Source organism: Didymella exigua (genome assembly GCF_010094145.1).
Source record: "Didymella exigua CBS 183.55 unplaced genomic scaffold M421scaffold_12, whole genome shotgun sequence".
In the NCBI taxonomy this organism is placed as follows: Eukaryota; Fungi; Ascomycota; class Dothideomycetes; order Pleosporales; family Didymellaceae; genus Didymella; species Didymella exigua.
The window spans coordinates 5,916-16,050 of NW_022984786.1; the positions used below are offsets into that span (position 1 = coordinate 5,916).

General features: G+C 49.2%; 3 protein-coding genes across 3 annotated transcripts; 1 reads left to right on the forward strand and 2 right to left on the reverse strand.

The window, feature by feature from the left end:
* Nucleotides 1–2,234: 2,234 nt before the first annotated feature.
* Nucleotides 2,235–3,209, forward strand: M421DRAFT_420020 (uncharacterized protein). The gene is made up of 5 exons (XM_033592331.1): nt 2,235–2,407; nt 2,464–2,586; nt 2,639–2,647; nt 2,706–2,827; nt 2,884–3,209. The coding sequence occupies exons 1-4, from the start codon at nt 2,276–2,278 to the stop codon at nt 2,712–2,714; spliced, it is 273 nt and encodes a 90-aa protein (XP_033449045.1). The 5' UTR covers nt 2,235–2,275; the 3' UTR covers nt 2,715–2,827; nt 2,884–3,209.
* An 855-nt stretch (nt 3,210–4,064) lies between these two features.
* On the reverse strand, nt 4,065–4,996 carry M421DRAFT_390589 (polysaccharide lyase family 3 protein; the record flags this gene model as incomplete). The annotated part of the gene is made up of 2 exons (XM_033589988.1): nt 4,065–4,625; nt 4,675–4,996. The coding sequence occupies 2 exons, from the start codon at nt 4,994–4,996 to the stop codon at nt 4,228–4,230; spliced, it is 720 nt and encodes a 239-aa protein (XP_033449046.1). The 3' UTR covers nt 4,065–4,227.
* Nucleotides 4,997–6,852: 1,856 nt separating this feature from the next.
* Nucleotides 6,853–8,510, reverse strand: M421DRAFT_61985 (uncharacterized protein; the record flags this gene model as incomplete). Its single annotated transcript, XM_033595931.1, has 2 exons — nt 6,853–8,306; nt 8,354–8,510. The coding sequence occupies 2 exons, from the start codon at nt 8,508–8,510 to the stop codon at nt 6,853–6,855; spliced, it is 1,611 nt and encodes a 536-aa protein (XP_033449047.1).
* Nucleotides 8,511–10,135: the final 1,625 nt, after the last annotated feature.

The following is a 10,135-nucleotide window of genomic DNA, read 5'->3' on the forward strand; positions in this document are numbered from 1 at the left end:
TTATTGGAGAGATCTCAAGCTAGTTGAAAAGAAGAAGGGTACTTTATGTTTCTGGGAATAGTTAGCTATACTCACCGAGAATCGTGTTGCCGCCAGCAGGAGCAGTGCGCCATATTGTATTCGGGCCCGGAGGGTAGTACCTCTGAAGCGCACAATTGCTCGTAAAAGGACAATTGCTAACCATAACCACTGCCTGATACTGATGACGATACAGGGATGATTAGTATACTAGTGTTGACGGTGTCATACATGTTCACACTCAATGACATTCGGCCCACACGCGTGCCTTATCTCTTCGCAGGTCTTTCTATCAAATAGTCGTTTATTATCATTTGGGGTTCTTGGTCTATTGTGCTCTTGTCTTTGTGGTTGATGTTTAAGCTTGCACAAGAACAATATGAAAATGAGGTCCACCTGAGCGTTGCACCGATGGATACTCTTCTCTAGCGCCAATGTACCTCTCTAGATCAAGTTAACATACTAACTATTTAAAGCTGACCTGCTAACGATTCATGCTGCTGTATACAGCAGGTCCAAGAACGTTCGATAAAGCACAGAGGGCCTCAAATTCTCTCCTGTCACAAGGAACCGTTTTCAGTATTCAGTGTTGTATCCCTTATGTACAGTAAAAAAAGGCGTCCATGTCACGGCAGGCGCCATTCAACCATGGGGTGTGATTATGAATGGTACCTTGAACACCAACTCCTCGCCGTCCTCTAAAGTACTTCACACTGGCTTGACAATGACCATGATTGCCGAGCAATTCATACTGGCACAGCTAGATCGTCGCGCAGCAAGCTAAGCTGAGTTCCCAGTAGCTTAAGGCACCACAGCTTAAGGTACTACAGTTGCGGGTCACACGGCCTGTGAAAGACCCGTTTTCACCTTGTTAGCCATGCCAACCGGGCGCACTGAAGTCAACACGGCGTTGGTCGCTTGATAACGACGCGTAGTCTTGAAGCTATATACTGCTTTCCTGATCCTCCGGGAACGGCGAAGCCATGCAGTAATGTAACCCTAAACCCAGACGCTCTTTTGATCTCTATTCGGCTCTGTCGACATGCGGACAATGGCGGTGTATTAGAATACGGGAAATGTTTTGCTATCAAGCGCGGTGCAGTGTGTGTGTACGAGACGGCAGGATGGCTCGAATGAGATCTAAGATGACTATTTTGCATATAATGATCAAGGGAACGGTAAGTAGCGGAGCGATTGTTCACAGATTGTGCGGATGCCGACCCGACCTGGGGTCGGCCCGCATACGCTTACTGCATTCCGTCTGTTCCACGCATCGACGCAAGCTCAACATGTGGCCGCTGCAGCCATCCTGCAGCGACAGATCTTTTCTACATTACAAACTCTGGGGGAATCTCTACCCACAAGCTGCTAAGAGACATTGGTCTTCTCCGTTGTTCTACAACTTCAGCCTAAAGTTCAACTTCAACTTGTTACAAGTCATCTCACATTTCCGTCCTATCTTGTTGCAAAACAATCAAAATTGCTCTTGTTCAGGTAGGCTGACAGGCTTCGGTCTCACCGCAAGACCACACAGTATGTTTCAACGAGAGGCTACATCGCGCAAAACTTAAACATCGCCTAGCATGCGTTACAAAGTCGAACACAACCCTACTCTTAATATATCCAACTCGTAATTGGCATGAGCTAGTATGTTACTGTTCCCATCCATTTGATCGACGGCAATTACATCTAATACGATATGTACGAAGCTCACTATCTTTAGAAACACCCACCTCTACTCAAGCAATCTTTTCTTTACTATGTAACCTAAGCAACAAAGACACCCTTAGGCTTATTACAGTATTCTTTAGATTAAGAGGTTCTCCTTACATTTCTTTCTGTAATTGCTTATCTACATCCCAAGTGCATGTCAGTACGAGGATGTACTTCTGCTTCCCTGGAGTACTATGCAAACGCCGCCGTTCACAAGACAGAAGATAAGTCCGGCAAACCAAATAGGGCCGATGTCGGCCAGCAATCTGAGAGACATCTTTGACGCTAGTAGACCGACAGGAAAGGCGAACTGAATAGGGCCGACTTCGGCCAGCAATCTGAGAGATATGCTTCACACTAGCAGATCAACAGAGAAAGCGGACCGAATAGGGACAATTTGGGCCAGCGATCCAAGAGGGAGTCGCAGGTCCTCGCAGGATGTAGGAATAGGGGGAGCACCTATAAGTAAGCACAAGTAAGCCCCATCTGCAAAACGTACTCATCATCAATCTTCACGCGACAAATAACCTACCTCATCAACAAAATGAAGCTGATTCTTCTAAGTCTTCTGCCTTCGGCGTCCGCCTATCTGTGGTTCACCAACGACGGATGGTCCAAGCCTGCCGATTTTAATAGCAAGGCATGCGAGAATAACCCGAACGTGTGGTACTTTTGCGTAAGTTACGCCAAAAGCACAAATGTGTCAGGAGTAAGACGCTAACAATCCTGCAGGGTTTTTCAGCTGGGACGAAAGGTCAAAACACGTTTCCTAATGCCTTCCCTCGCGGACGCAATGATTGTACCCTAGCAGACACTCTAGGCAGAGGATGTGACTGGAAAGGAGCACGTGGGATGGTAAGTTTGTTAAACCATACTTCACTAGGATTACAAACTAATGCTTACACAGGTTCTTTGCGTAAGTTGACTCTACTATACACTAGTCAATCAAGTTTGTTCTGCTGACTATTTAATAGTGTACCTAGCGGACACATTAGGTAAAGAATGTGACTAGGAGGAAGCAATTGGGAGTGTAAGTTAACGTCGACTAATACTTTACTACGATTACAACCTGATAATACTTGCACACGTTCTTTGCGTAAGTTTACTCTGCTACACACTAAACAGTTGTTTGTTTTGCTAACTATTTGATAGTTTTAATGTAAACCAAGCAGAGATAATTTGCAAGTAGTAAAAGAAAAACTACTTAGTCCCTAAACGTTCTAATAGAAGACTTTGGAGAAAATACTGCCTGCGCGTAGCATAGTTAGGCCTCTTACCGCAATTATGATTAGTAGCTTGACAATATTTCATACTGTAGATCGACTTCGTACTACAAAACACTTACCGTGCCCGTGCACGGAACGCGCGGATTTACAGAATACGTGTAATGGGCCCTACTAGTCTAAGCAAATGGAAGGCTGTTGAGCGACCCACAATACATGAATGGATATAATTATATAACGTACCTCACAAGCGAGCTGATCACCCAAGCGAGCTGATCACTTTTGCCAAGACCACACCAACACTGCACCTACTTTGCAACATTACAGCACACAACAACAATATATCACACTACACAGTATATTAAACTAATCTACAGTACTCTACGCATCTTTACTGCATGTTCGTGCGTTGTGCACTGTCTCGCCACATGTGCCACAGCGTCTTAAAGACTGAGTGCTCCTATTAGCTTCCGTGGTGTACGTTATCTATAGTATCAAATTTACATGTACGTGAGTTATGACCAGGCTCCCTACACTTCTTACAGCGCGCAAGGGCCTGGCGGCTGAGGCCTGGTTGATCTCCTCCTTGACGCTGCTCACGAGCAATCTGCTGGTCAGCCTCACATTGAGCGAGTAGATCCTCTCCAGCTCAAGACTGTCTGTACGCTTAACAAAGTTGCGCGGCCAGTGGACGCCAACCTGACCTGCGCCGCGCGCAGCGAGCAGCTTATCAGCCATATCACGTACAGCTGCGTACGTAGGCGCAAATCCACGTCGATATAGATCAAGGATATAGCTGACTATCACCTCCTCTTCAAGTACAGTGAGCTTCTTTGAGTTGGGCTGGCAATCGCGTCTGGCAGGCGCGCCAGCGCGTCGGCGTCGGAGGGTAGTTCTGGGGACTTCGAACGTCTAGGCAGCAGATCTGACAGTTGATATCTGATCCTGCTTAATAGCTGAGATTGCAAGGTGTATATCAGCCTCACGGGAGGCCTTGTTGGCTTGGTTGGGGGGAGCCATAGCTAATTGAAGTTCACACGTTACAGAAAGTTGGTGGGGTGGGCCATTCGCTTGTGCAGGCCACTCGCTTGTAAAACACATTATGGCTGAATTCGATCTTGCATGTATCTCGCTACTCCTATTGGACAACGAATCCTTGCAACAGATTGATGCCGCCAAAATCGCGAACGGTCCACACATCAGCGGTTTGGAGTGACAACTCGACCGAAACCCTGTGTCGGATTCCTGTAGCCTAGCAATTGAACTTCACGATCTAGCAAGTGGAAAAGCTAGTCTGGCCCTTGCAGTTAGCAGTGGTGGAAACCTTACTGCTGGATCCGCTGCCTTTTTCGACGCCCTTGTATTCCTGGCAAACCTTCTTCACACCAGATCCGCACGAGCTCTGGATGTTAGCGGTGTCTCCGTAGTTGGAATTGATGCCAACAAGCTCAGAGACACCTCTTGCCTTTACGCCCGAAATAACAACGTTCCTCGGGCCTCCGTTGTTGGTGCAGTCACCGCAGCCGCGGTACAGCTTACCGGCGTTGACGACGGTGAAGTCCTTGATGGTAACTGTGCCGCGGCCATTGTGCTGAACGACCTTGTCGACTGCCTCTTGGGCACCACCGCCCTCGATCAATACATTTCCGGTCCCGAGAGCGGAGATTGCGTCTGTTACAAGTCAGTGAATGGCGCGTACCCTCAAACATTGTCCACTTACCCTCGCAGACGTCGCGGAACCAGACGTTCTTAAGTGTGCAAGCTGCCTTGCAGTGGATACCCTCGAGCTGATTCGCGCCGATGATTGCGTTGCTCAAAGTAGCGCCGTTCTCAAGGATGAAGACCGCATTCTCGCTGCCAGTGTCGGCATCAGTGTCGCAGGCCCTTCCGCGGTCGTATTCCTTGTTGCCCATGTCCTTGGATCCAGATATGACACTGGGAGCTGCAAGTGAGACGATGGAACCGACTCGAGTAGGGATGTTCAGTGTTTGGCCAGCGGTAAGGCCGACCGCAGCGCTGATGAGAGCTAGAACGAAACGCATCTGGAGATGAGAAATAGAGTGTCTGGAAGACGGCTGAGCAGAGAAGGCTGATGTGAGCGTGCTGTGAGATTGGCCTACGCCAACCATGCAACTACTTATACTGTTTAAAGCATGGCCACGTTCATCGTTACTATCGCACGAAGCTGCTTGACCGGTATTGTTCAAACCCTTCAATCTATCTCAAGCCACATTCACGACGTCGTTGGTGGAATAAAGTCCCTGGCCATATGGTCCTGTAGATCGTTTATCGCCCAGCACCGGACAGCAATCCTGTGCATATGTACATCTTGACCTCTCTTGGCTTTGTAATATGGCTGTGGGGTACAGGGTGTTTATTGGCGGAGAACTGTATCTGGGGTAAATCTCCGTCTTGGCGAACTCAATGCGCGGGCAGTACCAAGGCTCCAGTTTGGAGAATCATTTACATCAAACCTGGCAAGTCCATCACCGCGGCCTTAGCGATAATTCATACTGGGGCAAAATGTATTCATGCGATTCGTTCCATGGGGTCGCACGTAGAGCTCAGCTGAGCACATTTGGAAACGTAGACTCCCAACAGACCATAGTTTACGGTAGCTTCTGAGGTCACGAGATGGCCTCGTCGTCTCTATCGGTGCTAAGGTTGATGATGTTTGAGAGCCAAATAGCCTTTATGCCCGCTCGGCAGGAGCGAGAAACATGCACAGTAGAGCAATGATCGTTTCCCATATATTGGGTTGATTTCCAAGATATGATAAGTGATGAAAAGTTAGTCAAGAGTTAAGAGGAGAAGATAAATAAGGCCAAAGGTAGCAATAGGTTCAATGTCTCACGAATTGGTGCATTCAGTCGTCCAGAAGCAAGTGATGCGATCAAAGTCGTTGGCCGCAATACTACAGCATTATCTGCGCAAGTAGCATCAAATGTAATTTCTTGTAGCATTCGTGGAAATTTCGTTAGTGAACATGACATCTCATTGTTACCAAGACTGTATAAAGTCAAAAGCAGCCACGCGCTGCCGCGTTGAATGGACCGCAGCCCGAGATTACAAGGATGGTCAACCTCAAAAGCGCGAGGAGTGTTTGATAACAAGGTGGAAGAAAGGAGCGAAATATAAGCTGCAGTGGCCTTGAGCGATGAGGAACTCCTTTCCTTCATGAGGCAATATTACAGCCAACGTGTGTCGCTTGAACAGCCATGTACTGACTCCATTAATAGCACCGAATGTCCCATTCGATAGGCCGTACGTCTGTCTATACGTAGTACGGATGCTGATGAATGTGCCGTGCAGTCAACGTTGCAGGTGCTGAGGATAGCACGCGATTAGTCGGCATAATGAAAAGCCCCTGTAAGAATGTACAACCGTTTTCCTTTCTGCGGGGCTCGTGGAACTCTCGTGTAGTATACGGCTTTGCGATAGCGTACGATGCCCCAGAATCAACTGTGTCGAGCTTGGAGCATTTGACCTACGAGTCTTCTACACAATAGATCATGGGCATCTACAAGTCAGCGACTCCTAACCATCTACACTTGCGTCCAAGCCCTTTTGTGTACATGTATGTCATCTCGACCACAGCTGCCCTACACTGTTTGCCAAACGAGCTCGTGAGTCGATTTCCGTGGAAATGAATTTGGGTACTTCATTGATAGAAGTATGTGCCCGAAACTGCACAATAGGCCTATGATGTACAAATAACATATGTGCGAGCCAGAATTACGAACGCTGCTCAGTGGCAGAAAGGAAGGACACCAAGGGAAATCCTGGGCAAACGCGCTGAGAGAGACCGAGCGTCGCAGCTACCAATCCTGGACGCACACCTTCGAGGGAGGTAAAATGTACTGAATATGAGCTTGTCGAGCTGGCAGAACTTGACGCCTCAATAGAAGGCATCGGGATTGTTGTCGTGGCCGGACAGCCCGTAGTTGCCACCAACATCATCCAGGCTTCTGTATTGTGACTGCCCACCACCACCGCGGCCACGACCCCTGCCACCTCGATCGCCGCGATGAGCGCCTCGATTGCCTCGGTTGTTGTACTGGTTATTCCTGTGTCCTCCACGGCCGCGGTTCTGGTTGCCGCCTCGATACCCTGAAGAGCGGTTATCATCTTTGCAACGTGCGTTATGTGACCGGTGGTCACCATGTTGATTTGGCTCTGCAGAGCGCTTACGGTACGATTTGTTTGGAAAGTAGCTCTCCCACTCGCTCTCGTTGGCAGTCTCTTCCTCGATGCGCAGCATTTGCTTCTCGCCCACGACACTGTCGAATTCGAAAGCCTGGTCTTCTGCCACCGGTTGCCAGTTTGTTATCCGCGCTGCATCTGCGGGTCGTCCGTTCTTGCGAATGGCTAGTACAACAGTGGGCGTAGGGTTCTCAGAGTAGTACTTCGCCGTCTTGGGCACCGGCTCAACTCGCGCAGCCCACAGCTTGTTCTCGAAGCAGGACGTGCCTACGACCTTCCACCTGACCTTGGCTCCAATACCGCCGACCTTGTCGAGGATACTCTTTGGACATGGCTTCGGTGTGATGAGGATGCTGTTGGCGAGGAACCTGACGTCGTTGTCCGGGGTGCTTTGAGGAAGCTTCACCAGCGATGTGAGCTTCTCGGTCATATTCGCAGGAATCATGTACCCTGTGTAGAAGACTGTCTTCTTGATCTGATATGGAATAGTACTTGGTGGTGCAGAACCATTCTTGACTTGCATGTTGTGCGCATTCATCAGCTTCTGGATTTCCGCGATTTCAGCTACAGGGTCCAGCTGAGTCGCGTTCTCGGCCACCTGAATGACCTCTGCCGCGATTGGCTTCCGATGACCTTTCAGCTGTCCAGCCAGGAGGTCTTTGTTGAATTGGAAGAAGAAGTCGCGGAAGCCTTTCGTGTGCTTGACACGGTCTTCGTAGATGCGCAATTCTTGTGCGTCCTTGTATGTGTAGACAATGTCCTTAAGCAGCTCCTGCTTGAACTCCATTGTGTTTCTGAACTTTTGCCCTGCAGGACCAATTGCAGGCTTCAGACATACCATGTCGAAATCGAGCTTTCTGCTCTTTACAATGCGCTTGATGAGATCGCCGAAGTTGGATTCGCCGCGGCCGGTGAGGAGAACGTTGAGGGCATCTTTCTGTTGCATCGACTGCTCGACCAGGGTGACGATGTGTTCGTTCCACCACCCAGCCCAGCCGCGCTTCTCCTCCTTGTCTGCGCCTTCACCAGTCGCGCCCAGGATGCTAGCGTCATGCCACCAGCCTCCGCTCAAGAACATGTCTGGGCTGCCCAGCTGACCGATCGTGGCGCTGTTCCATAGCTGTTTGTTCGGTAGAGGGCTCGCGAACACTGTAGTCGTCAGCCATCGCGGAAGCGCAAGGTAGCATGAAGCGCACATGTGTTGTCGAAGTCATATACGTGTATGGCCTTGATGTCGCTGATTGCTGGCAGGTCCTTGTCGTCACATGACCATCTCTTGAGTGCAGTCACTGTTTGGTACGTTGGCTTTCCATTTGGACCTGCGACGGCAGGCCTAGTCGATGTTGCTAACATGAAGTATGCCGAGCGGCGGACGGGCGAGATCGAGATTTGTTTCGTGGTCGCGAGCAGCATTCGCTGCGGAAGTCTTTAGATAATGTAGTCAAGCGCAATGTGTTCGAGCGACCGTGATCGTAAACGCTGGTCGGTCGTGAGGGACAGGAGCGGCCGTTCGTCAGTACGAAGTAAGTCGTGACTGCACCTTTCGCGCTACCGGTACCGTGTCCGTGCACCCAATGCACGGAATCAACCAATGCACGGGGATCGCGATCAACACCCCATTTTCAACGCGTAACAACTCAATCACTATGGCACCTATTGATGATGCGCTTGCAGCAATTGAAGCGCTGGAACCAGGCTGGAACCAGGAGAAAAACTTGTGCATCAGAAAATAGCTATTTAATATGGCGTTGATTGCTCAACGTTGTCACGCGCGCATTAACTCAGTCAGGTCCCCCGACGCGTCGCCAACGAGAACCAACGGAAACTCAGCAACCAACAGGAATCAGATCCAGTCAAGTATATAGAGGAGCTGTCAGCGCGTCACTTACCACCTACAAGGCGTATGGTACAGAATTTCGCATCCTCTGTTGCCTCACAGCCCTGCTCTGATAGCTCGGTTAAGCGCTTCCTACACCGTCATCGCGATCAGCTCACGTCTCAATGGGCCACCGGCATGGACTCCAATCGTCACAACGATAAGTCACAATACAAGTACGAGTTATATTTCTAGCTTCTGGAGCAGAAGATCACTTAATACAACATTAAGCTAGAGAACATGTAACGTAGGTGTAGGGCGAGTTGCCCACCAGGGCGAGTCGCCCACTTTTGCCAAGACCCTCCCCCATCAAACCCTACTATAACGTACTCTATCACCGAGCCAGTCATATCACCAAACCAGTTAAAATCTGCCAAGACTAACACAACTCCGCACTTTATAGTATGTCTTAACAACATCACAACCTATTACTTTAACACAAAGGGAGACTGCAGCTTGCTCTCCAGGCCTACAATACCATAGTTTCAGAGCCATTGGGCTGCTGCTGCTGCATTCAACGTTAACCAACGCAGGCTCTCTGAACGCGCTAGCAATACTCCATTTCAACTCAACGTACGCGCAAACTGCTAGAAGCTTACTGCAACTAAAGAGCAGACAATTGTCTAATATATCCTTAACCTTAATTTGCCAGGATTTGCGCCTTAGCTGTGTAAGGTGGCAGATATAGCTAATAAACTATTAGGTGTGCGTGGTAGGGAGCCTGTTAGTAAACTCTAGGCTATAAGATTTGTAACACGTTTAGATTAGCTTAAGATAACGTGTTTTTACAAGCGAGCGCCGCGTACAAGCGAGCGCCGCACCCCACCAAACTTGCGCACCTCTCTCATCTCAACGTACAATGGCCCAACGCAGCGCTGCTCTATCAGCTTCAAATGAAGCAGACGTTCAGCTTGCTATCTTATCTATTAATTCTCACCAGATACAGAGCAATCGCAGTGCTGCTGTTATCTATAGCGTACCTGAACGAACGATCCGCCGCCGACGCGCTGGCAAGCCTGCCCGACGCGATTGCCAGCCCAACTCAAAGAAGCTTACTCTGCGTGAAGAGGAGGTGATTATCAGCTATATACTCAATCTGGAT

Bases quoted from the DNA above. Each gene is read 5' to 3' on its own strand.
- M421DRAFT_420020 (XM_033592331.1), top strand. From the start codon at position 2,276: ATGAAGCTGATTCTTCTAAGTCTTCTGCCTTCGGCGTCCGCCTATCTG. The intron at 2,408-2,463 runs GTAAGTTACGCC...ACAATCCTGCAG, and splicing joins CGAACGTGTGGTACTTTTGC to GGTTTTTCAGCTGGGACGAA.